Source organism: Anser cygnoides, chromosome 1, assembly GCF_040182565.1.
Source record: "Anser cygnoides isolate HZ-2024a breed goose chromosome 1, Taihu_goose_T2T_genome, whole genome shotgun sequence".
Taxonomy (NCBI): domain Eukaryota; kingdom Metazoa; phylum Chordata; class Aves; order Anseriformes; family Anatidae; genus Anser; species Anser cygnoides.
Genome location: NC_089873.1, coordinates 120,204,158 through 120,231,272, shown reverse-complemented (window position 1 = coordinate 120,231,272; position 27,115 = coordinate 120,204,158). Strand labels below are relative to the sequence as shown.

General features: G+C 34.9%; 1 protein-coding gene across 13 annotated transcripts in view; it reads right to left on the bottom strand.

Moving 5' to 3' along the window:
• The window catches only part of CASK (calcium/calmodulin dependent serine protein kinase), a 222,822-nt gene that overhangs the window by 23,036 nt on the left and 172,671 nt on the right, over positions 1 to 27,115 (bottom strand). For 6 of the 13 annotated variants that reach the window (XM_066979985.1, XM_066979981.1, XM_066979991.1 and 3 more), the window contains 8 exons: positions 22,851 to 22,928; positions 21,377 to 21,457; positions 15,867 to 16,055; positions 15,259 to 15,337; positions 11,944 to 12,029; positions 10,072 to 10,140; positions 4,179 to 4,247; positions 2,781 to 2,816 (listed from right to left, as the gene is read on the bottom strand). In XM_066979985.1, the coding sequence (XP_066836086.1) occupies positions 2,781 to 2,816; positions 4,179 to 4,247; positions 10,072 to 10,140; positions 11,944 to 12,029; positions 15,259 to 15,337; positions 15,867 to 16,055; positions 21,377 to 21,457; positions 22,851 to 22,928 (687 nt within the window). The remainder of the gene's footprint in view (positions 1 to 2,780; positions 2,817 to 4,178; positions 4,248 to 10,071; positions 10,141 to 11,943; positions 12,030 to 15,258; positions 15,338 to 15,866; positions 16,056 to 21,376; positions 21,458 to 22,850; positions 22,929 to 27,115) is intronic. The other 7 variants (XM_066980011.1, XM_066980003.1, XM_066980017.1 and 4 more) reach the window with 3 other exon arrangements.

Below are 27,115 nucleotides of genomic sequence, written 5' to 3'. Positions count from 1 at the left end.
ATTAAGAGAAACAGATGAAAACTTGATCTGTGCATGTAGCTACATATACTGCTTGCAACAAGCAAAGGAAGAAACAGAAGGGCAAAAGCATAAGTGATAGTTGAAAATGGAACAGAAAAAAATATCAGCAAACAATGGAGACGTATGATGTTATTTTGAAAGCTCGTGTCTTGTACATACTGTAAAACGTGAACAGCAAAATTGAGCACATGTACGCTTCTGAATACTTTCTGTAGATCTATAATAAACTGATAGGATCCTTCAAATCAACATTAACTATCGTAAATCATTATAGACCAAAGGCTTATGACTTGAACTGCACTGCACCTTCCAACTGAAGTTCCATGATATGTTTTAAAATGTGTATGACAAGAAATATTACTTGACTACATAAAGGACTTAGGCTACATTACTGATCATTAGTATTTAGACTGAAAATTTAGTACCTTTTTTTTAAGATTAAAGAGGAAATCCACTGTTGGGCCTATCACATATAGTTAGTTGGGTGGAATCTACAAATTCTCTGTATAGGGTTTTTAGCAAAAGTCTAATCCTATATAAATGAATTGTCCCATATAATGACTGGAGTAAGGTATTTTCTAAGCAACATTAACAGAAGAAATTTGGATTTTGACTTCACAATTTAAAATAATATATAAATCCCTGCTTTGTGTGTTAGGGAGGCCCCAATCCTACAAAATAAAAATAAAAGCTATAAAAGCTATCTCTAGTTTTCATTGCTAATTACAGCCCTGATGCATCCAAAGATCTTAAAACCAGAATTAAATGTCATGCCCAAGATGGGTAATTGGATAATTTCTGCAGTTTATGAAATTCAAACATCATCCTGCAGTGACTCAGACAGCCATGTATACTCTGCTGCCGATTTCCTTACTAAGGATGACTAGATTAAAAAAAAAAAAAAGTTTTACATTGCAAAGTAATATCCTTCATTTAAACTGCAACAAACACTTTTCAACTCTGCTTAAAAAGCTGTAGCTATGCAATCTTAGTACTGTTCGAGGCACTTAAAAAAGTTTATTTCTGTAGAAATCCAGTCTGCAATCCAACATACGAATAAATTAACTTAAAATGACTCATCACTACTATCGTGTACCTGATGCATTTTTATCTATTTAGAGTTAGCAACTGATGGTAACACCAATGCAGAACTCAACTTGTAATATTCCTAATCTGACCCTTGTTCTGCTGGGTAGTGAATGTGTGACTTTAGATAAGCAACCCAAGTTCTTTTTTTCACCTGAAAAATAGGATATTTTAAAACCAAGTACTCTTACTTAGTAACTGGCTTACTCTGAGGTAGTCAGTATTGAACTATTTCCTTGTTTTACTTTACCCTAACTTAATATAGGTCTAGAAAAGTGACCAGTATTTTTACCGTCTAGAAACTTTTCCTTGCTTTTCATGTCCCTGTTGCAGTTTAAGACAGTATCTACAAAATCTACACCCAAAGACAATACTGTCTGTTCATGGAACATTATGCACTTCCTTATTTATACCAGTGTATCTATTATCCAAGCCCTTACTGTCTCAAGGATGACAAGCTACCAGAAAAAATATGCTGGGTCAATGGGAAAAGAATCCTGAAAAAAAAAAGGGTAACTATAAATGGTGCGAGTATGAGGGACACACTGATTCTGGTATTATTCTGATATTGTCCTGAACACACTCTTTTCTCCTGGGAAAAATACCTCATGAGAGGAAAAACAAAACCTAACACAACAGCTCGGAAGGTCTGTCACAAAGCCTCTTCAGAACTACATTCACACAGCCTGAAACTTCAGAAGACAACTGAAAGTTGAAAGAACCAAGCTGTAAGTTTTAAAAATGGGAAATGAAGCAAGAACAATCTATTCTTGTAATAACCATTCCAGCCAACACAACCTGACAGTAATACAAAAAGATTTTCAAAGGCAACAGACTATGAGGTCCATTGACTCTTTTGAATGGAATTGCAAGAATTATTATAAAAAGCCCTTTGAGTCCACAGTTAAAGATTCAGAGGCATATTCTGGAAAGGTTAAATGGAGCAGTTATTGAAGATGAACCACAAATCCCTTGATGCTATGTGTTGGTTTGGAGGTCGCAGTTAAAAAAAAATATCTTAAAATTGCAAAGGGAATCATTGGGAATCATCTGCAGAGCCCTTAAGGGCATTCTTGAGGTTCTCTGGATGGAAGACCTTTGGTCTACAAGGACACGTACATTTGTCAGGTTAAAGTTACGAAGCTCAGGATCTGGACTTGAGACTGAAAATAAGAGGCTATCTTCAGACCTACCAGCGCTTAATAGAAATTGTACTTACTGTACTTCTTTGAAGAGCTTTGTTAATAACTAGTTATAAATCAAATCAAGAAGCTTTAGAAGCTTTGTCTGTACAATGTTTTAGAGTATTACACACTTGTACTACTAGTCTCCATTTCAGCTAAACTATAATATTTTCGTCTAAGATGAAAATCTGTACAGGCGACTACTTGACTGCACAACAGCAAGTCTATTAATGCATTCTGAATAAAAACAACATCTCAAGTTAAATTTACAATGAATTTGTTACTCTTGCATATATGGACACATGAAAAACGCTACTTTGAATTAGCCACAAACAAATGAGTTAAAAAGAAAAATGGAAAAAAAAAGGAACAAATTTTCTAAGCTTAAATGTTTTAGTTCAGCACATACAGAATATGAGGGGAAAAAGATAAGCAGGGATGTTCACTAGCAGCTAAATTTATAAATTCCCATGGAGGATATCTATTCACCTGTCGTCCTTTTGGTTGTGTTGTCGATGGCAAGTCCTGCAGAATAAAGCCAACCCAGGAGAAGAAATTTTCATTTTACTTTTTAAGGGTATACAACACCATTTGTTAGTGATTCATACTACATTACAGTAAAATGGTAAGTCAGACAAAAGTATAAAGCATTGACCCATTTAAAAAATACTTTTTTCTTAAAGAAAAATCAAACCCAGGCTGTTTAGCAGCAAGCTGAAGAAAGCAGGTAAATAGTTTAAGCAGATAGAGAATGTGCTTTTTAATATACGATTCAGCATCTTCAACACAAAAGCACCATCAAGTGAAAGAGGCTTTTTATGTGAATGCCTTTTTCCACTTAATACCTCATATTATTTTTAAAAGAGAATGTTGGCTATAATAAATACTAAAAATTGTATTATTAAAAATGTATCATGTGACAAATTATGCCAAAGAGTAAGACTATAACTATTAATCATATTACAAATTTGATTTAATTCACAAAAAATTCTTAATTTTTTTCATCCACACCATTATTTTTTATTGTATTAATTAGATGTACTTTACCTTGTGGCAAATCATTTCTCAATTGTAATGGTGTATATGTATTTTTTAATAGTTAAAGGAGTAGTTAATTAGGATTTTTTTTTAGGTAGTCCCATGACTCATGATATCGACAGCACTCTTACTGAAGGAACTTGCATGTACAGTTACTACATTGGTCCAAACAATGACAAACGGTAAACAACACAAATTTTAACATTACCATACATTAGCAAAACAGGAGATCAACAGCACCTTTCTACCTGAATACATACGAAACAGGAAGTACTTTGTGTTAAAGATGTGATGATAATAGCTTGGTTTGTAGTGCAGTTTAAAGCCACTTCCTTTTGCTTTTCATATCCAAGGCAAGGCTCGTATTTCACAAAGTATGTGCACGTACCACAACAGCAGAGGGCACACCAATTCGTTAACTCAGATAGCGGAAACCAGTACACATTCCAGAGGTCTCTCAAAACACAAAGCTTAAGGAATCTACAAGGTCTCGAAGTATTAACTGCACAGTTATTCTTTCTTCAAACACTGCTTCCAAAGTTTAGGATGGAAATAAGACTTCCACTTGAAACCTTTGCTTAGTTTTGAGGAAACTGCTAACAATGATTTAAGGATGACTGAAGTGTCACATTACAGTTATTAACATTTAACTCACTATATGGCTTTTAATGAGAAGAGTATGTCGGAAAAAACTCTTAGAAAACAAAAATGGGGAGTTACATATGCAATAACCTAGGTTCTATCAGCAGGACAAAATTTTCCACTGACCACACAATAAGTATAACAGTAATGGCAGATGAGCACCAACAAAACTTTCACACTTTCTCTGTGTGGAACTGGAAATCTTACCGAAACAGAATTGTTAGTGCTGCTATGGCCATTAGCTGGGGACTGTCTGGATGTAGAGGGGGAATCTCTCTGAAATAAGACACAAGGTTCATTAACAACACAACACTATCACAGGAACACAGATATATTTTTAAAAGAACAGTTACATCCACAGCCTTATAACCACTTGTGTAGCTGCTTCATCCGTGAAAGTTTCCACACTACAAACTCTGTAAATTTGAAAAGTTTGTTCATAGCTTGAAATTCAGGTTTGACATTTTGATGTGTCCTAGGTAAAAACTATTTTTATGTTGCCTCAGCAGTCAAACAGCTGAAAATCTGTTAACTCTCAAATCTTCTATGGTTGACAACACTAAAGGACATTAGCCATATTGGTGCCTTTGCTAAAGGTAACTACCTGGAAGTTATATGCTGCATACTTGAACTACAACAAGGCAAATATTCCATTTTAAAGAAGCTTCTAAATTTTTTCAGCCATGTAGAGGTCACCTTCTACTTCTTCTAACGTTGACCACCTTCTACTTGTTAAGATGTATCTCTGTAGTGTCTCAAAGACACTGCTGCTAATACAGGAGCAGAAAGTTGGATACTCTTCTCTTTCCTCATCCATTTTATATCATATTGCTTTTTAAAATTATTTTTTCCTTCCAACAGTCTTACGGGCTTAAAAACATTAGACTTTGCTAAAATACATCATTTAAAAAAGCCACCTTTCTTGAGTCACACTACCAGTGTAGTCCTACACTTCAGTGACAAGACAGCAGATGCAGAAATTCTACAGAAAGGATAACAGGACTTTCTGGCTGGGTTTTGCAGAGATAAGAAAGTTACTTGCTGAGTAATCTTTTTCTCATGCCATTTTGATCACCTAGTCCTTAATTCCGTAATATCGGATCATTGAGTTTAACTAGCCATCTCTTCAGGAAATCAAATAATTCACTCACGCATTGTGAAAAAATAAAAATCCCCTCAAAAAAATAGCCCCAAGGAATTTTGGAATACAATATTCCATATCAAAGGTCAATTTAGAAATGTTTGGTAACTTCATGTAACATCAAGGATAGTACATAAAAGGCATAAAAGGGGTAAAACAGTTTTCAAAGAACACAGTTACCCCGTCACATTTTATCAATATGAGTGCCTTTTGTGAGCAGATTAAAAAACAGAATTGGTGCTTAACTATTCATGCAACAGCATTAACCACGCAAAGATCCTCTATGAATATTCTCTAACTTTTATTCATTATGTGATACCACCCACAGCTATTATAAAATATCAAAAAACTCTTGTTGCCTTCATACTTGATGTGCAACAAATTCATTTAGAACTTCTACACTTCTTTTGGAGTCATTGCATAGGATTTCAGAAAGTTCCATATATAGTTATCTAGATGTTTGCTTTGATTTTAACACAGTTGAGGACAAATCTGAAATTATTACCACTGTAATATCATTGCATATGTAGGTCTGTACTCCTGCTACATGCACATGAACATAATGCTCATTTGGCTCTCGAAATTGTTTGCAACACATAACAAACTGGAGGAAATCAGTTCTAATTATATTTACAAAATCACTCCAGCATAACAAGTTTCAAATGTTCAAATGAGACCAAATAAGCTACTCATTATTGGAAAAAAATGCGTAAAGGAACCAGTAGTCCTTTTTTGTGTATTGCATATTAGTACCACCTTCATAATTAAATAGCAGCTAGGAGGTTCTTCTTTCCAAATAAAAAAGTAGCAACTTCCTTCTTTCATAGGCAGATCTTATTGCTTGCTCAGCAACTCTGGCTGTGCCAATTTCTCTCACTTTCAAGAAGCGATGAAGGATGAAATTTACTTTTCGTTGTCTTGTTTTGTTTGTTTGTTTTTGTTTTTAAACCTAGCTTGTTATGACTACTAGTCCAGTAATGGTTTGGCTAGGGAAAGCTTTGTAAAGTTATGCAGGCACCCAGGTCATTTGGAGAATAACAAGTTTAGAGCAATGTGAAGAATGATGCTATTTCTGGCCTCTCTTGAAGGCTTCTCCCTTTAAGGAAATTTTCTTGTTTTGAAAATATTTTGATTTTATTCCTCCAACAATTCTCAGCAGAACACTACTCAAAGCAAATGCTTGTCACAACATATTGAGGAAAACACACATTTTCAGTGCTATTGGTGATTTCAGTACTAATTGTAAGAAGTTATACATCAAACATATGTACAATATTTAAGGATTTAGTTAATTTGGCCACATTTTCAAAGGCATTTAGATTCTTAATTTCCCAGGGACCTGATCTTTCTTTCCAAAAATACCAGTCTCAAAAGTTAAGAGAAAGAATGTATTATGCACAGTCTAATGAGACAAGTCAATGAGCAGAGAGATCTTTGTAGAAAGCTAGGACTGCTTAGACCTGGACTAGAATACTTCATCTTTGGTTGTGAGTTTGTTCCTCCACTAAATCAGAGAAATTCCTTGTTCTTCTAGGGATAAGAGCAGAAAAACACTTGGAGGAACCAATGATTCTGCGTAGTGTAGAAATGAGATTTCAGTATTACTTGAATGTCTAGGCTTTCCAATTTTGTCTAGCCACAAACCAAATAACAAAATGGTACTCTTTTGGATCATTGCTCTTTAGTTCATGCATCACAGCTGAAGCCTTAGAAGAAACAACCACAATCATTTCCAAATGATGGCAAAATGAGTTTCCCATTGATTCCTTGTTGTTATGGGTGGATTCTGAATTACAAACCAAAGTGTCAGACACAATCCTATAGCAGAAGTCAATTACATCTCCTAGATATGGCCCAATCAAATTAGATGCTGACAAAAACAGCTACATTAATGACAGTGTTGCCATATCCACAAAAAACAAGACTTTCAAAAAATCTGCAAATACATTTCAATTCCAGTTTTGATCACAGAATCTTTCTGGAAGCATTTCTAACACAAATATAAAAAAGTTTAAGAGTATAGCACCAATGGAAACATTAAAAGGCTAAATATGTAAATCAATGATTATTATCAATATATTTTTAAAACCTCACATATATAAAGGCTTTTCTTCTTAATGAAACCACTGAAGTATTTCACAAGACAATCTGAAACAAAGGATGGTGCTTATAAGGAAAGCTCTTTGTTTAAAAAACAATACAAACAAAAAAACCCTTCCCTTACTATTCTTACATATCTAACACTATAAAAAGTTCAGAAGATTTTTAAGTACAAAGTAAGAATGCAAATGTTGCTAGAGCAAAATGCTTTCTCAGTTGGATAAAGTACTAGCTTAAATGTACAAAGAGCATATACAGCCACCAGCCATTCTAAGAATGTGTTGTAATAATTGCTTAAGTTCACATTTGTATAAACAGAAGTCTGCAATTTTCTGGGTATCTGAAGCAGAAAACACAACATCCTGACCACTGTGTTATCTAGATATCTTCGTAACTTGGTCCACATACCATGCCAAAGCCTAAGAAGGTGTTCTTACATTAGAACAACTGGATCAAGATTTTCTACAAGGGAACTCATAGTACTGTGTTTCTGAGCAAAGTCTACTCCATTAAATAGAAGGCTTGGGAATGGAATGGAAGGCACAAATGCAGTAGAAGCCAGGAATCCCTAAACAACTCGAAATTATTCAGTCAAGATTTTGAAAACTGCCTAGGGACACTGAAATCTGTCACCTACTATAAGGACAAGACTTCCCTAAATATGCAAAATTGGTTAAATATTTAGAAAACACCACCACAACACTCATCAACTACAGGAAAGTAGGATGTAAATCTCTGCTATTTGATAAATAGCTTCTTCTCAAAAACAACCCCTATATACCTTTGTATTATAAAGGCATATAGACAGCTTTTATATAAAAGAGCATATATGCACATTACATCTGATTATACTACTGTTTAGTTCTGCTTATTCAAAATTAACAAGGTATTTTGCATCCCAATGATGTGATCATGGTAAGAATCTTAAAAACAAAACAAAGCAAAACAAACCCAAAACAATTACTGATTCTATTTTACATTCGTCTGGTAAAACTACTCTGTTAGCATCAGTCTACAACTAAGAGTGGGCAGGAAAAATCAACAACATAACTTTCTAGAAATGTCCAAAATACTGCCAAAAATATCTTAACTAGTACTACTGGTGAAGACCCAACATCTCTGAACTTATCTTGCTGGAGAGTCCTAGTAATATCATTCAACGTCTATTTTTAGTCTGTGTCAACGGTAAAGAATATGATTCCTCATCTGAATTACAACCCTGAAAAATCCTGTGAAAGAAATTCTCTCTGTACCAAAGGACTAGAGGTGATTTAATACGATAACTTGAAAATGTTGGCTTTTTATGAACACTTCTAACTGTCAGAGCACTAGCCAAAGTCATAGATGTGACCAAAGAGGTGAAATAGACTCAGTTACCTCTGATTAAGTGAAGCAAAATGCCACAAAGTGTGATAAATTGTCATGCTATTTTTGTTTGTCTTTGATCACACATTTCAGTTCTGCTGTTTTGTGCAATGAAAGGTAAGATTCCTTTCCTCTCTTCTGTGAAATAAAGTCATGAAGAACCTAAATACAGAAAGCTAAGGAAAAGAAATGACCTACTACTACTAAAATTACATCTAATGGTATTAAAGTTGCATGCTGAATTTAATTTTCACCAAATAATCATCTTCCCAGGAGGTATATAGTTTCAGCAGTTTCTGTGTTTCAATATTTGGAAGTGAGATATCTTCTATTATTACAGCTATTTACAGCAAAATAGTTGATACATAAATGTATCAGCACACTCTAGAATTTCTGTTCGAGTGTTTTTTTAAAGCCTTTGTATCTCATGAAGAACTTTTGCTTCATATTTATACTCTACAGGTGAAAATTTGCCAAACGCCTAGTCTCTAAAACCTGTTAGTTCTTGTTGACTTCTAGAACAGAAGGCAACCAAAAAGCAGTATTTTTTTTTTTTTTACCCAAACAGATTGTTCTGACAATCACAATAGCAGCTTCTATATGTTCTAGCATCTGCTGAGACACAAAAACAATTAGGGTGAAATCACAGCTCTAATTAGGTTAAGGTATTTGACTTCAACAGGGATTGTGATTTCACTCTTGGAATTCTAATTTGGGAACTGTTTGTGCAATTAAGCATGTGGCACAGAAAGACTGGCATCATCTACATAGTGCATATGCCATCTGTACACTTAAATTGGAACTGTAACTCTCAAGTAGCCATTTTCTAGAATTTAATTCCCTTCAATTGCAATCTGGAACATAATTTTGTGAGCAAAAGGGAATTAAACAATGCTACTGTGCAAAAACCATAACACCAAGTTTCTAGTTCAACAAGAATTGAACTCCAAATCTGTTTTTCTTCTGTAATGGCAAATACCATTTTAGCATGGAAACATAATATTGAGCCACATGTAACTGTTACAGACAACCATCACAAATTTACCTCAACAGGGTTATACAGAAACAGATTCTTCAATTAACCCTTAACAGCCCAAAGCAGCAAAATAACGTTTCATACCTAAAAAAGGAGGACAGCTCCTCAGCTTAGGAACTTTAACAGACTTCCTGGAGAATGTGTTTAAATTGTAATTTTTAAAGGGGCTTCCTAAATGCATAAGTTGAGGATGCCCTCTCCTATTTTATTTATTTATTTATTTTTGTTTATATAGGCTGTAAAGAGTTAGTTAAGGTGCTGATGGGATGAATATGAAGGCAGGGCTGAGTAGGTAGGTGGGACCTACTCGTGTTCCGTTATCTTTGTTGTAAAATTGGTGTGCGTGATCTAACAGGACAGGCAGAAACAATTTCCCAGAAAGCAGTAACATTCAGCCATCAGCAGGCAGTTAGTTACAGGACTGAGGAAGAAATGGGATGGTTCATTAAATACATTACCTCACAGGATGAAGATTGCGTACGATAACTTGGCACAATCTTAAAGGTGATACTTCCACGCATTTCCCTCTGTAAAAAGAGAAATGCTTCATTAAAGATGCTTAATATAAAATCTCCAAATCACTACTGTTAGATAGGAAATCATCATAGTCTGAGAGCAGCTGTAGATTTTCCTGAAGTAAGTATTCAGAAAAGCTAAAATGCTGCAGCAAATTTGTCATTTCACTCACAAATGAACATTTAGATCATCTCTCATTAACCTAAAAAGATAAACATGCATCATCAGTTTGTTCACCTGACCAGTTTTTGAATGTCTAGAACATACAGCTGTATTTTCAGGAGAGAAATTCACGGATGTCAATCTTTTTTTTCTAGCTATATGCTTGTGATCTACACAGTCTTTGCTATAAAAGTGATATTTTCTTCTTTCATCATACATGTTAATGAAAGCATATTCACAGTTTCTGAAAAAGCTGCGTGTCACTTCATTAAAGGCAGAAATGTAAGAAATAGTCTTTCATCAAAATAGAAGATGGGGGTCTGACAGTTTGCATTTGCTACATTGTAAGAATATTCATAACAAGAAGTAACTGTAGAACAGCACTAGACTGTGGCAACGTATTTTCATTTTTGTATTTTTTTTCTTAAAAAACAGTTAAAATATAAGTGCCACCACATGGCTGACAACTGCAGAACTTGGATCTGGGCAGAAAGGTAACTTCAAATGTTCTTGGGAGTTTTTCCTTCTCTCTCTGTCTGGCTATTTTGTAAGCCTACAAAATACTGTTTGCCTGGATTTACTTAAGCTTGTCTATTTGGTTTTGGACACAACAAGAGGAATAGTGATTATCATCCAAGATCAGGGTTGCATGCAGAAAAAATCGTGTTATGGAATATCAAACTGACTACTAGCAAGGCCCAAGATACCATTTTCCTCCAAAAAGCCAGACTATTTGAGCTCAACATACTTTTTTCTTTGTAACTTCAATAACTGTAAGTCACAAGAGTTCTAAGTTGAAATAAGGGATGGTCCAGCTACATTTTTTCTGTATTACAATTAAGTATTGGAACTGTTTGCCAAAAGAGGCACCTGTCCTGTCAAATCTGTCCCTTGGAAATTTTCAAGGTCTGACCAGATTTGTCTGGCCTTGGGCTGAATTCAGTGCTGACCTTGCTTTGAACAGGAGACTGGACTGGAGACCTCCCAAGGTTATTCCAACCTGGATGATTCTATGATTTATTGTCTCTGTATTTGTATTGCAACCATACTAACAGTCACGAGAACTTTATTTTCTTTCATAGTATACTCAGTGACTGCAATTGATTTAGACTGAATATCTAAAATAAAGGCATGATCTTTATAGACTGATTTGGGATAAATACTAGGAGGAAAGCATTTTTTTTCTGTCATATCTGCAAGAGACAAGAGAAGATTCTTGCATTTCAACAAAGGAGACTTAGACATCAGAAAAAATCTTTCTAAAATGTAGAAGAGTTACACAGTAACTGCCCAGAGAGTTTGGGGAATCTCCACCACTCAGTATCTTTTAAGAGCTGATCAGATATACATCTTGCAGGAACAGCTGGGTGTCAGTGATCTTTCTGTGGGACTAAACAGAATAAATAAAATGACACATGGAGGTGCCTTCTACCATTCCTGGGCATAATGTGTAAAAAAGACACTAGAAAAAAAAAAAGAGGAAAGAGCTTGCAGAGTCCTGTAACAGCTGAACACATAGCTTTTGCATTACAGGCACCTGGTGGCCATCAAGAATAGAAGAAAAAGGGGAGTTGCAATGCAGTTATGGAAAATTTTGTCAAAGCACGACAGACAATTTCATAAAGAACGTGAGAAAGATTTCAGGCACTTACAAGCATTTTTTGTAGTTGTTCTACAGTCTGATTTGCCACACTGATTCCGTTTATTTCTCGTATTTCATCACCTACATGTAGCGTACCTGTAGAATCAACAAAACACACAATCACCACAATTACTCACACAAACTGTGAATTGTAAGACAGTAATGATATTCATACAAAGGCATAAATATGAAACCATGTTAAAATAAGTTTTTTGGCAAGATTCATAAAAGGACTTTGGTAGTGATGCATTAGAATCTCTTTGAGACTGCAGTCAATATACCAGCATGAGATGCCCAGGAACCTTTTATAGTTACTAGGAAAAACATCAGTTCCCTTACAGGTACACTTCAAAAACTCACACATTGAACAGAAAGTCCCCTGCAACTAGTTGGCTGGATATGTTCCGCAGAGACATTCCAGCATTTTATCAGATGACTACTTAATGCAGTCTGGCTTCTGGACATAGTCTTAATTTTATCTGTCAGACTGCTATATTTTTTCATTCCTCTGATTTGGATTTGTCACAACTACAGTATGAATTTTCTGTAGGTACACTTGACTTCAACTTGAATCTAGATGATTGGTGTGACTACCTACAATCTCATTTGATGAAAGAAACATTTACTTAGCTCAGGCAAGTCATAAACTGACCTGCTGAAGCTGAGATGGGAGTGGCATGCCACAACGTGTTTCTAAGACCCTACAAAAGATAAACAGCGAGGTGGCACCAAATGAATTAATTATCCTCAGGATTAGAAGCAACTTAAGAGGCTCTTTTAGATGACAGTTTTAGACTTGAGTAGTTCAAACCTACTCAATTTTCTAGCAGTTTTCCATAAAAACTTCTACGGTATGTGCAGGAACTTCTTACTCTTCATATATATTCTTGTCAGAAAAGAGTATTCTTGAAATTTATGAATAATTAGTCTTCCATACCATTTGTGGCTCCCATGACACACATGCTTAACCATCTAATTTTGGTTCCTTTTCTACTGACTGTGCTATGTTTACTCAGAACTTAATCTACCCATGACTTACTGCTGTATAACGCATGCATCTATAATAACAAAGAATGGATGTACTTCTAGAGTAAATGGTTTCCTTCTTTGTCTTTGCAAGCCAGAGTGAAGACAGTTTTAGGAAGTGTGTGCTTTTGCTCTCCACAGAAGTATGGGAACGCCTACCCTATTACAGAGAAGACAGAACAAATTCCTGGGGTCCCTAACCAGAAACGTGTTTCGTAGCCAGAAGAAAATTCTGTTACTTGGAAACTGAGTGACTGTGAATGTACCGCTGTGTTTTCACCAAGGCATCACCTGCATTTTGTTAGAACTGAATAAACCTTACCAGGGCTATTAAGTCATTTTGAGAATGCAGCACTGACAATGTACAACTACTGTTTTTCCAGAGTGGCTAAAGGGGAAGCCAGTAAGTCCTCTTCCTTCTTTGGAAATCCTATTTTTTTTTAAATGACATATTGAGTCCTCTTCTTAAATGCATTTTAATAATGAATTCACTTTTTTGCATGTATAACCCCAAACCAGACAATCAGCAGGAGAAAAAAAACACATTTGGGTTACAACACAAAGAGCTGCCACTGTCAGATCCCCTGAAAACAGTATTTACAACATGACGGGGTCTAGACAGAAAGTGAATGGATGACAGAGCTAAGTTACAGCACAGACACAAAGGTGAAAACCAAGACAAAATTAAAAGCTTGAGATCTAAGATACAATTCATTTACTTATCCTAAAAAATGCAGACAAGTCAACCAAAAGACAATTTTGAATAACTTAAACTGTTGTTTGCTTTTCACTGAGTTGGATCCTCTTGAAGGTGGAAGTAGACGGTATCTTTACAAGCCTATCTTCCTAATTCATCTTTCCCATCTTTTGAATAAGCTATAAACAACAGGACTAGATACAGCTGGCATACAGATGGAAGCAGACTTCACAGCCGCTACTATTTTGCTTTGTGAATTGAGCAGTTTGTGCTTAATAGTGCTAGACCTGAAATTATATAGCTCCTGTAACCCTCCCAGTAGATCTGTTACCTAGTCATTGCTGTTACTGCCTGGCAGTTCTCCATATAGCAAGCAGAGATAGCAGAAACAGTAACATTAAAAACAAACAAACAAACAAAAGCCACAGACCTTGTCTACAGGATTCAAAGACGTACTCAAGATCATTACCCAGTGACATTTGTGTTGTTCTATTCAGTAAAAATATTCTAAATTCAGGCAGTTAAATGACATAGTGAAGTGAAGAGGCACCTAGAGCACTAAGAAGATTAGAAACACTAAAAAAAGATGAGAATACTACAGAAACACTGAAGAATGGTTCAATTCCACTTAAACCTATGTCCACAGAACAGCTACCTTAGTTAGCTGAAGTACATATAGAATATATTACATTTCCCACATTTTCAGAAATAAAAGGCATTGTGTAACTAAAAAGTGAAAATATCAGGGAAAAGATTGCTTTACACTTTCCTTGTTTCATGCTTTGTTTTCCTAATTACCTGTTCCTAGCTTCTTTTGAAATAAAACAGTAGGCTTGAAGGAACTCTGGTCTGACAAATTATGTAAATTTTTCTGTTTATAAAAAGCAAAAGACAGCAAACTGGAAAAAACTAAAGTAACCCCTTTAAAGGTGTGAACCTAGCTTGCAGCTAATAACCTAGCAGGGAAGGTTATCTGTTTAAAGTTGGACAAAATCCAGCTAATAATTATTTTTTACACCTGATCTGTTCACAAAACCTGGAAAAAAGTAGTAGATTGGAGATGAGAAAATATGTATGCTTGCAGGTTTTGCTAGCATAATGAAAACTGAAAATAAAGATTCATGTTGTAGGCACTAAGGATGTTTTTATTTCATAAATTGTTTTTATAAGCCTCAAAATCAAAAGTACATTGATCTTCAAGAATTGCATGAAAATACATGGAGAAGCTTAATTTTTTTGTTGAACAAGGCTCCTCCATTTTTGCAAGGAAAAGTATTGTAACCAGTCTAAGGATTTTTATTTTTAAACATAGGATTAAACAAGTTTGGCTTCAGAAATAAATAGCATTTCAGTCTCTCAGTGAGCTATAACCCCATTCCTCTAATTATGGCCTAAATGAAACATAATAGGCCCTCATCTCACAACACAAGCAGACATCTACAAGTGAAAGGTGTTAAACGCAGTTAACAGGACTCCATCTAGATAGGGGTCGACAACTATGGAATAGTATCAATCAAAATGAGGAATATGTGCTGTTACACAGTTTGTACAAAATGATCTAAATCTTTTTTGAAAGCAGAACCATTTATGACACATGATTACCTTGCCGGTGAATCATTCCTCCGTGCATAATTCTTGCCACAATGCAATGGTTCAGCTCATTCATTTTTAAAGTGATTCCCTAGAAAAAGAAGTGTTTATACTCTTAAGATAAAACATTCAGCAGTGTGACTCTTGAATGGTTAAGAACAGTCAATGTTCCTAAAACCTTGAAGGCAGAGTATAAATTTTAAGGTAAAAAACTTTGCGACTCATTTAAATATGAGCAATGAAAACAGATGTTATTTATAGATGAAGATGCAATAATTTCATAAATCAGCATATAAGATTCTGGTTTGTTAAAAATGTAATTTTACATTCAAGTAGAGATTGTCCAGTTCAGTTTTACATTTTAAAGCCTAATCTAGTAACAACTCCTGCAAGTTTATTTTAAAACAAAACCAGCTACAGAGGTACTACTGCAATACGAATACATGCACAGCATTTTAACTGAAGGATATATATAGGAAGGTAAGGATATACAATGGCTGCTGAACTATTCCATCTATACTCGCAACTTCAAAGTGCAAAACCTTTCACTGAATTCAATATAATGCTGGTCTTTTCCAGCACAGAGTCAAGCAAAACAAACAACGAGGTTCTCCCCATACCATTGGTTCATCTGTGTTCTTCTGGAACTGCACCAGTCGAACTCGTGTTACATTCTCCATATCCATGTCACCGTTGGCGCTTTCTGGAGAATCTCCGTTTAAGTATGGAGAGGTGGGAGGAGGTGTAACTCTCAGCGCTTCATCACTGTAAACTTCATGTGCCACTACATCATGAGTTTGAAGTAAGGCCTAGAGGAGATTACAGCAACAAAATAGCATCATTTTCCACCATCTCTGTTGCCCTTCAGCACATTCCACATAAATACTTTTGAGGCTCTCCAGACATTAGAGGAAACTCAAGGTATTTCTACCTCACTTTCTATACAGGGACTTTTCTCTGAAAGGAGTCTAAGATAAACTTTATCAGACTGCAAATGCATATCCACAAACCCAGACTTTAAAATCTACACGAGTAAACATAATTTTCTACTGTAGATACCACAATGAAAATGAGGTTGCTTCCCTCTCCCCCATCTTCTCAGCACCTGCAAGGTATCAGAATTAAGTCATTATTGTTTATGTGCCTAGACACAGAATTAGGAAGCTATTTTTTTAAGCAAACTGTTCCATAATAATTACCTTACAAAAATGAAAAGGTATCCAGATCCCATGGTATTTATTATAATAAAGACAGACTGTGGATCAGTACTGAATGAAAGACTTTGTTTGTTTGTTTACTAGCTTAAGCACTTCCATACTCTCCTTCTCCTACAGCATGGCCCCAGTACAACTGCACTGAGTTCAAAATACTTGATGAAAGTTAAAATCTAAACCAACAAACTGCTCAAATACTGCTTCATTAATTTTGCTTTCTTTCCTGATGCAAAGAATGGTACAATACATAATTGATTAAATATATTTCAATATATTTGGTAAGCAGAATTACTGACTGTGCAAGTACTCTAAGCTAGGGCGAAGACATGAATGAAGCCTGTATAGCTGTTAAAAGTGTAACACATTATTGTAAGATGAAAGTTGGACAAAGTGTAAACATTTGCAAAAGCAGTATTCAACAGTACCAGACTTTTTAATGATATTATATTTCACTTTTCCCCAGGGTATCTTTAAGAGCCCTGGAGCATAACCATTTCATACTTGCATTCAACTCTTATCAATAAGTATATTACAGACAAATTGCTTCTGACCAAAAACTAAATACGATTTATATGTGAACATGCTTGTACTACTCCTGTATTAACTCATCAAGGATCAAACAGAGAAAGCTCCCACCTTTGTAATCAAATGGCTGGGCTTCTCAGAGAAGGATTGATAAATCCAACCTAAGTTCTTACAATATACAGTAGACATATCAGTCATCATTGCAGTTAGGTCGATATGTTATATATATAGTTAATATATATATTAACTATAATTACTATTTACTATACTTTACTATAGACCTTAAAAGACTGGCTTAAGCCTCAGCAGGAGAAGGGAAACACACTCGTGAGGTCTTGTACAGCCTAACAAGTTTCTGTGTCCTCCAGCAAATGTGTCCCACAACATCTAACGACTTAGCCACCCACATCGCCACCCACATAGCCACCAATAGTTATTACTATAATAACTATTAATTATATATATATGTTAACTATAGTTAACATTTTGTTAATTGTCATTTAAAAGCTCACAGCTCTTACAAAACCCATCGATCCTGCCAGGCTTGAGATTGACCACCTAGAATTGTTTTTGGCAGAGAAATATGATTCTGCAACATCTTAGTCTTCAATTAAAACGTTTAAGCAAAACAAACTGAAATAGTGGTTAAAAAAATGTATTTCTGAAGTGGAATTCAAAGCAGAAATGGGATTTACTTGGCCTCTATTAAATCCTAAGTTTATTCCTAAAATAGCACTAGTGAAGTGTACCATGTTAAAAAGACAGCTTCGTAACCAGTTTGAGTTACCTTTCCTCAAATCAAACTATAGTTAGGAATTCAGCATTATAATGATGGAACAGAATTCCCTAAACTAGCAATGCTCTGCTCACATTCAATCCTGTTTTTCCAGTGTTTCAAGCTCTTCTACATAAATACTATTTTATTTAAACATTGAACTGTATCTGCATTTTCTGTTTTTTTTGTCTACCACAAGCTCAAACTTGCAACAATTCCTCTACCTTCATCTGTACTACTTAAGCAATGTTTTCCATTTAGAGGTCTTGCCCATAAATGCAAGTCAAAACATTTCAACTAAATCAATTCTTAATTTGTTTTATTTAATTGGGTATAAACATTTATGTGAACACTCCTATATAGGTTTACAGCAAACATGCAGATTTAGCTTAATCCTGTATTTCTAAACATCAAATACTCATTCTAGTATCTGAAAGCTGTTTGCAGTTGCCCCAGGTAAGACCAGAGCATCCAAGTGCAATCAGGCCTTAGCTCTGGCTGTTAAAACCCATCCATTCTAGGAGCACAGTCTTGGCTTTGTGTGCAGACACTCTTTAGCAGAGCAGGATAATCTTCTGCACTCCCCTCAGCTTGATCTACTTAAAACTACTTATTCGACTTCATGCAGCTGCCTGTATCTGCTGTGCTCTCCACCCTTAGTATTGCATTTCATATGTAATTCAGTGCCTTATCTTTGTTTCACATCAAATACTTGCCTTGCTTAAACTATATCTTTAGCAATAATATATACCTTATTTAAGACTAAAATATGGTAATCGGAACATTTTTCAATCTTCACACTTATACTAGATGACTTCTGAATGTTTCAACAAAAATTTACACGAATTCACAAACGGACATTAAAGTGCACTAACCTCAATTTAAGCATTGAAAACATTTAATACAAAGACTGCTATTAGACGTTACCTAAAGACACTTATTTTCATGCATTTTTGTTAGTCCTGATCATTTAGATTTTTTCCTGTCTCTTTATTCCCTGCAGAACATATTAATCCTGCTGAAGATAAAAGTTTAGTGAGAACAACTGCTATACTATATTAAATGATCATTATCTACAAAGAACAGTGTAGGAAGGCACAAGATGACAGAAAAGACTTCTAATATTTAATTAAATAAAAGTCTTCTAGTACAGCAAACATTTCAATTGTTGCCACATACTGAACATATATAATAGAACCTGTTACAGAAAAAGCTCTTTGGTGCGTTGGTAGAATCACTGATAGCTATGTTATAGAATAAAAGCTCTTTGAAATTTGTACACAACAAACAAGATACTTGATGATCTTGTGAATGACACTTAAATTAATTACTTGCTGGAAGACTTTTATGCAAATTTACACACATTTATTCAAATCAACGTTCAAAATGTATAGAATAAATTCATAATTTATTCCTGTACCTATATGGCACACAAGAGCAAAACAACAAAAAGCTTTGAACTTGAACATCTCCAGTCCCAATAACACCATTGACAAACGTGTACTTTATTGGCTTTGATTCTGTTAAGTCCTATACATAGTCTAAACTGTAAACACATATAAACTTGTAAGTAAATGAGATAGATGATAGGGTTAGAATGAGATAGATACACCATTGTCTTCTAATTAGGTATACACATTAGATAACAAATAATTGTAAAATACTCTGTTATCAGGCAAGCGTTAACACACGTGATCTTACTTAATACATCGTGTTGCATCGGAGCTCAATCATTTACTAAGTAGAGTACTGTTCTTTATAATGCCTGGCAAACACATTGAATGCAGACTGACAATACTGTTTTACACAGTTACTTCTTTTCATAATAATATCTATTTTAATGGGTTTGTCTCTGAAGCAGTTTGGCAGAATGCCATGTAAAAAAAATAAATTTGTAAGGCCTGCAACCTTATAAAAGATGCATCTGGGAGCAGAAGTAGAATGAGAGAATGGGATTGTCTCTGACATCTGGAGGCTCTTAGGTATCTGCAGCCTAAAGGTATGGTGACAGCAACATAGGCTGACTTAACTGCTAGTTTACATGTTTGTGTCAGTCCTCCCCTTGCTCGTTCTAGCTCTGGCAATATTCCAGTTGTCTCTAATTCTTCTTGCTAAACTGATCATTGCTTTGTTGGGAGTAATTTTCTACCAGTTTAGCAGAGTGCAATAACTGTGTGCAGTATCAGAGGAATGTCAGAACAACTGCAAGGGAGAGGATGAAACATGGGGAAAACACACGAGACACTAACTATTAGCAATTTAGCTTGGGTTGCCATAGACTAACTAACTGAAATTATTCCTCATCAAAAATATTTGTTATGAAATTGCAGCTTTTTCACTATCAAAAATACCTTCTATAGAATTGCAGCAAGACAAGCCTGACAGCTGCTTTTAAATTTATGAGGATACGAGGTGGAAATTGGGATATCTAATAAAAGATGATTTCTGACTTACTTTTCTTGTCGCTTGACTTAATAATTAAAATTTCATATGCCATAATCATTTTTACTGATGCCTACTTTCAAAATAGTTTAGACTAAAAAAAAAAAAGCTTTCTCCACACTGCCTAATGTTTTTGCAATACTATGTGGTAATTATGCCATAAAGGTAAATAAAATTAATATCAGATTGCATTTACAGAAGCTAAGTAACAGAGAGTATTGTCTATGGTTGTTTTTTCCATGTTTATCTTTCTAACAGTATGAGTGAGAACCATTCTACCTTGTTTTATGTTTTGTTTCGAGCAAGTATTCCTGTTAAATGTTGATCCAGATTTGCTACAGGCTTCAGGAGAGGTATCATCCCCAGGAAAAAACATATCAGCATGTTGCAGAATACAACAGAAAAAACTGGTGTCTGCATTAGCAATTAGTGCAATGAAACAGTAATGGATTTACAGAGTAAAGCAGCTAGACTAGCTGCCCGATGACTAGACCTGATGTATACACTGTACTCGTTGCAGGAGTTTAAATTTCCGATCAGTTTCCACCTTTCCCTGTGGACTGTACGTCTATCAGCTGCTAGGTTACACTGGTTGAGCTTCTGGGGTACATCTTCACAATCTTTAATTTTACCTGCAAGGAGTCTAGTTTGCCTGCCCTGTACATGACACAAACCAAAGTATTGTAAGGGTGATTCAGGAGATTCATTTGGAAAAAATACTCCTGATCTGATCTAAAATAATAATACAAATGTACCAAGAGCTACTCTGGCCATCAAAAGAAGTTACTGGGACATGCAGCTACCCAGATTTCTTCTTATACCTGCACATGAGGTTGGTTTCAGGTCATTCTTTCTTGGAAATTAGGTATTCGGATTTACAGTAATTCAGCTTTCAGGTGAGCAGATTCCACAAAGCCCCCTGCATATAATTCTTCTGTTAGAGAAGTTCACAATTCATTACTTCCAACTGATGAGTGCAGAACAGATCAAAGAAAACACTGTTTTCTGAAGTTATGAACTTCATCCATAGCATAAACAAAAGAAATCCTTTAACTAGTTTAAAATACTGACCTTCAGTAACTTGTTATAAAGCAGGGACATCCTGCATCCAACAAGATTTTAAATATAAAAAGTATGTTTAAAAAATTAAAGACAAGGGTTAACATTTCCTTACCATGAAATGAGGTTGTGTTAAAATACGCTTTAGCTCCTTTGCATCATTGTTCTCTGGGTAACATGAAATTTCTTCCAATACCTGCAAAACAAACAGTAAAGATACCCACAGTAACTTTCTTCTAAAGAAAGCTATTAATCAATCAAATGAAACCCCTCACTGGTCAGTCAGTATATCTCCTAAAGACTATATAAAAGAACATTCTTGACAGAAAAGTGTGTAGGAGACTATCACCCCAATCCAAGAGGATAAAACACCTCATTTCAATTTTCTTACTTTCTGTGACAATAAAGAAGACATCTGATGGAAACAGTTGCTCTTTTTTCAATTGTTTCAATTTTTCAATTTTTTTTTCAATTGTTTCAATTTCAATATTCCTGTAACAGCTAAATATGGAGACAGAAGTAAAGCACCAAACTATAGGTCACATACACCACCACCACCAATTGCTACTTTCACACATGATCTCAGCTTATTAAAACAGCCACTTTAAAAGCAGAATTAAAAATACTCATAAAATGTTCTCTCCACAAATTAAATTTTTAAAGATATGACATGCAGGTAGTCCATCTGCTACCCCACCTACAAGCTCCAGTTTTTATAAAATCTGGGCCATACTTCAGCTTATCAAGGAGGAAGAAGCAAGTTTTAACTCATTTGCCTGCAGCCTGGCAATTTCACCTTTATTTTCAACATATAACTGCTTGGACAAAGAAAGCAGAGTTTTCTGCTTTGGGAAACAACTCCCAGGATTAGCTGCTAGAAAATTCTTCAGAACAGAACTTTGGGGTTTCCATCAGTATGACTTCAGCTATTAGACAGTGTTTTGAAGTCTTTCTGTACATTCTATTATAATAACACTGTAAACAGTTTTTTTCCATGACATTACTCCCAACAACTGATAATATATAAAACAACTATTTTTTTTAACTACTTGCAATAAATAAACAAAACACTATATGTCAGGTATAACAAATAGGAAAATCTGTGGTCTATATATGTTTTGTAACAATGGGCCAACTTTACTGCATCTCTAGGTTTGCTCTTCTTGTAACTGATACTTTTTTTCCAATTTATATAGCTGATACTAAGAAATATATATGTTTTGTGCAGAACTCATATGAACATCAAACTTCTGCTGCAGAGAATTATACTGAACATAACAGATACTGCATTTACCCAACATGAGTATTGCTTTTAATACTGCTATTGCTGCCACAAATGTTAAATGATGAAACCGAGTAATACGTGTGTGTATAAATATCTAAATATATAATTCTTACAGACACAATGGAATTCTACAAGTTTATGCAACATGTTATGTAACTTAAGTAAACAATGGTAGAATTCCAGAAATAACTCAGATTATGAGCCAGAATACATATCAGTACGTTAATGAAGACAGAAACATTCCATTTTAAATGATTTAAAGAATAAAACTTTCTAAGTCAAAAACATATTTTAAAGCCATTACCTCTTTGGCTCTCTGTACAGCATCACTTGGAGGATTCCTGATTTGTGGTGAAGATTTTGTATTTATTTTGTCATAAAGCTGAAATAACAAGAAAACAAACTATTGAAATCATATGCTACTTTATATAAAGTAATGATGAATCCTAACAATACCCGGCTTATGTTACTGTGATGAAGATGACAGTTGAAACTATCCCACAGATGTTTTATATACAAGATCTAGCAGCTTGGGGTTTTGGCTTTTCATTTTTAAACATTTCCTCATTTGAAAAGTGCCATACATCCAGAGTTTATAGGATGCCATGGGAAAGTTCAAGAGGTTAAGGGATTCTGCAAACCTCCCATGCTTTTCCAGCAGATTTACAGAAACTATATTCTACCAGAAGTGATCCTATGAACCTTGAATAAATACTGTAGATCATACATTCCGCTATAAAATCAAATTAAACTGCATATTCCACTTCTCTCAATTATTCAAACATCAAACCCTCCAAAATGTAGCTTAAATGAAGCTCAAAATACGGGAAAATGCTACGAAAAGCAGAAATTTACAAAAGCCTAAGTCTTTGAAAAAGAGAAGAAAAAACTATTCCAAGAAAAAGTGTTCACAATAAAGAGTACCCTTATTCTATCAGGATTTTCTATTGGACAGAAGAATGCTGATTTATTTAAATAGGTAATCACAAAGCTCCCAGGTTATTTTATTATTATTATTAGTATTTAGAGAGAAAGAATCATATGATACAAAACACATCAGCTGTCTTCAATTTCAAATTAGAGACAGATGGTATAGGATCTCTTTCATACAAACGTAACAGTGTGCATGTTTTAAAGGAATATATGTACACTTAAGAATAAACAGGCACTGTAATAAGCACTATTTTTAAATAAAAAACTTTTGGCTTACATTTCAAACAATATAAAGATGGTCACCTCTGTGACCTATTTATGTTAGACCACTTCTTTGAAATATAAGACAGAAGATACAACTATTTTTAGGATATTAGAGAAACTTCTTTCACAGTGAGGTGGTGAAACACTGGGACAAGTTGCCCAGGGAAGCTGTGGAACCTCTTATCCTTGGAAATACTCAAAATTCAGCTGCAAAAGGCCCTGAGTAACCTGACCTTACAATGAGATTAGTCTTGCTGAAGGCAGGGGACAGGACAGGACAACCCTGGTCTCCCATGGTCCCTACTAACATTTCTCTATGAATCTAAACAAACACTATACATAATTCTGCAGCTATCTTCAAAGGACAGTACTCAAATACAAAAAATCATGGATGGAAACAAATGTTCAATATACACAAACAATCTAACACCTTCATAAAATCAAAACACTGTAAAGGATAAGTTGATAAGATCCCCAACATTTAGGGTGCTCAACAAGGAGTTCTCAAAAGCTTTCCTCTGAGACCTTACAGCCCCGTTGTTTGGCAGACACCAGGCCTTCAACAGTTGAAATTGTCAAGCTACAGAAGTCCCTTCGTGTGCCTCTGTCATATGAAATACCATTAAGTTTTAGAAGAGAGATAAACCGCAAGGCATACACAGCCCAGTATCATCATCCAACAACTTTGCCTTCTGCTGCCAAAGCACTGCTGTACTCAACAGCCTTCATTGACCACTGCTGAAGTTCTTAAAAGCAAAGCTTTCTGCTAGCTTATAGTTCAGGAGATAACCTCTTCCTAAATAAGTAAACAAAACCCACCAAAACTCCAGTAACCCCAATTTAATAAGTTTCATGTTCATACACCTGTTAAGAAACTGCATCAAATTTCAATTGTATGAACTGTGTACTGTGTAAAGTGCAGGAGAAGCTGTTGAAAATGCATGATACACAGCATTATTATTAATTATACACAGCAATTATTATTGACTGCACTTTTCTAAGTCACACATGCATCTTAAGATTACTGAAATTACAGAAAAGTTAGCATGAAAATAGAAACACATATACGGCAATACCCCATGAACGACTCATCTTGTCCAGGTTCATGTCTTTATGCATTTCTAATGCATCCTTATGAGAATTTAAAATAATACATACAAGACTGTATCAAAAGTAAAATTTTAACTGTTCACAGTCACAGTAAAAATGAGAACATGTAACCAAGATATATATCTTTTAAAGCATGTGAAGTCCAAAAACTGCAAAAGGATGTTAGCTTGTTTAGCAATAAACCTACAAGAGAGTATTTACTTTGCTGCTTCTGATTGTTCCATTGTCACTCGTTGGGACAAAATCTGTTCTATAGTGGGTGTTGTCAAAACAGAGGATATAAGTTTGCAAAATATAAATCATTCAGTTTCAAACAAAGGGGAAGAGGGCTCAAAACTTTAGACAGTCAACCTTTTCAGGTTTTCCCTATGGTCAGAGACAAGCTTTGCTGGAAGGCAATTCAAAATTTTATCAATGATATTGAAAGGACTGTATTAAAACTATATATACATGAAAGGCTGGGCACATTGTTGAATGTGATCAATGAATATATTTCACAGTGTTCTGTGAAAAAAATAATACATTATGAAGCATCTTGAATCTACAAAGTCTCCTTTTCTTTAGGAGAAAAGGGACTTTTAGAGACTAAGGCACAAGAGCATCCTTTCACATGCTACAAGTATTGGAAGTCACAACTGAGATTAACACAGCTCTTAGAAATAATCTAATACCAGCAAAATTCCATACTTAAAATGTAGATTATGTTTAACACTCTTGATATAGTTTATTTTCACTTGTAATTCCTTTTTGATTCATTCGTACTTTTGCTTTCTAGCTCTAGCTGATTATCATATTTGGTTCACTCCATTTCTTCCAGTATTTCCAATACCAAAAATAACAGAAAGCTCAATGAAAATCTTCAGAAAAAATTAACCTTAACCGCTCCCATCTGTTATAGCAACTTAGAGGACAAAAAAGAGGCAAAATTAACTCAGTAAAGTTGTACTTTTCCTCTTTACTATTTTATTACTCCCTAAATGTTAAGTATTCAGTACTCTTTTACAAAACATAATGTATGGCATTAAACAGAAAACGAACAACATAATTGTAAAATGTCACAGAAAATGTAACCTTTGGAATTTCTAGGCTTTTGAATACTTGGCCTCTCAGTCTGACTCCTCAACACAAGTTTTCTGCATTTGCTACCCAGAAAATTATCAAAATTAAGAGCTTGCTCTAGAAGAGTTTAACAGTCACAACCGATATATTAATGAATCTTGATATAAAAACATAAATTGACATTATAGTTAATTAACAGAACAGAACTGCTTCTTAAAAAGACAAGCTTTACTTTAAACTTTGCATGCTAGAACACAAATGCTATGCATACCCACAACCAGTCAAGCAGTGACACTATCAGTTCACCAGCTTTCTTCGTAGGAGTTGAGACATTTTGTCTTCTGTCTGTAGAAGGGGAGTTCGTTTCTTCTGATGCTTAAAAGCAGACAGCGCAGAAGCCTAATCCACAATCAGGCAGGCGAGACAAAACAACAAACTTTTCTCTTCTGACTGTTTTTTCAGACATGGAAAAATTCCATTTTAACCCTTTCCTGTAACAGGAGTCAGAATACTGTCCAAACATAATCCCTGTTTAATGTCACACTCAAAATTTTAGGTATATCACAAGTAGCAGAAATTTAGCCTCACTATCCAATATAATCTTGAATGCAATCAAAGTTAGACCACGCAGTGAAATCAGTAAGTATTTATTTTATCGATCCAGAATCTGGAAGTTTCTGTGATGCAAAGGAGAAAGTTTTGTTAAAACAAAAGCTACTGAACTGCTAGAGCATAAAAAAATACGATCTTTCACTACTAATACACATTTTGTGAGGAGTCATGTTATAATTCAGATGGACAAAGACTGGGCTGCCAACCTTTAATATTAAATCTCTGAACTGAAACAACTAAAAATAGTTATTAAAATGTCCCTGCATATGTGCTGCTATACTCATATGCTGAAGAGTAGCACTTGGCACTTGTAGTGACACTCAACATATCTCCAGGTGCTTCACAGAACATTATGAACTCAAGACACATTTAAGAGAGATGCTTAGGGTCATGAGGCTAGGTACTGAAAATTTCAGAAAAAAAACACGGCTTTCCAAACTCCAGTAAAAAATTCCAAGTACAAGGTCACACTGGTTCCTCCTTTTCAATCCTCATCACAAACAGTTGTGAATTTCTTTCTCTTCTACCATTGAATCAAAGTGTAAGTGATGAAAACAGCCTCCTAAATAACCAAACATGTCCTTTTCTTCA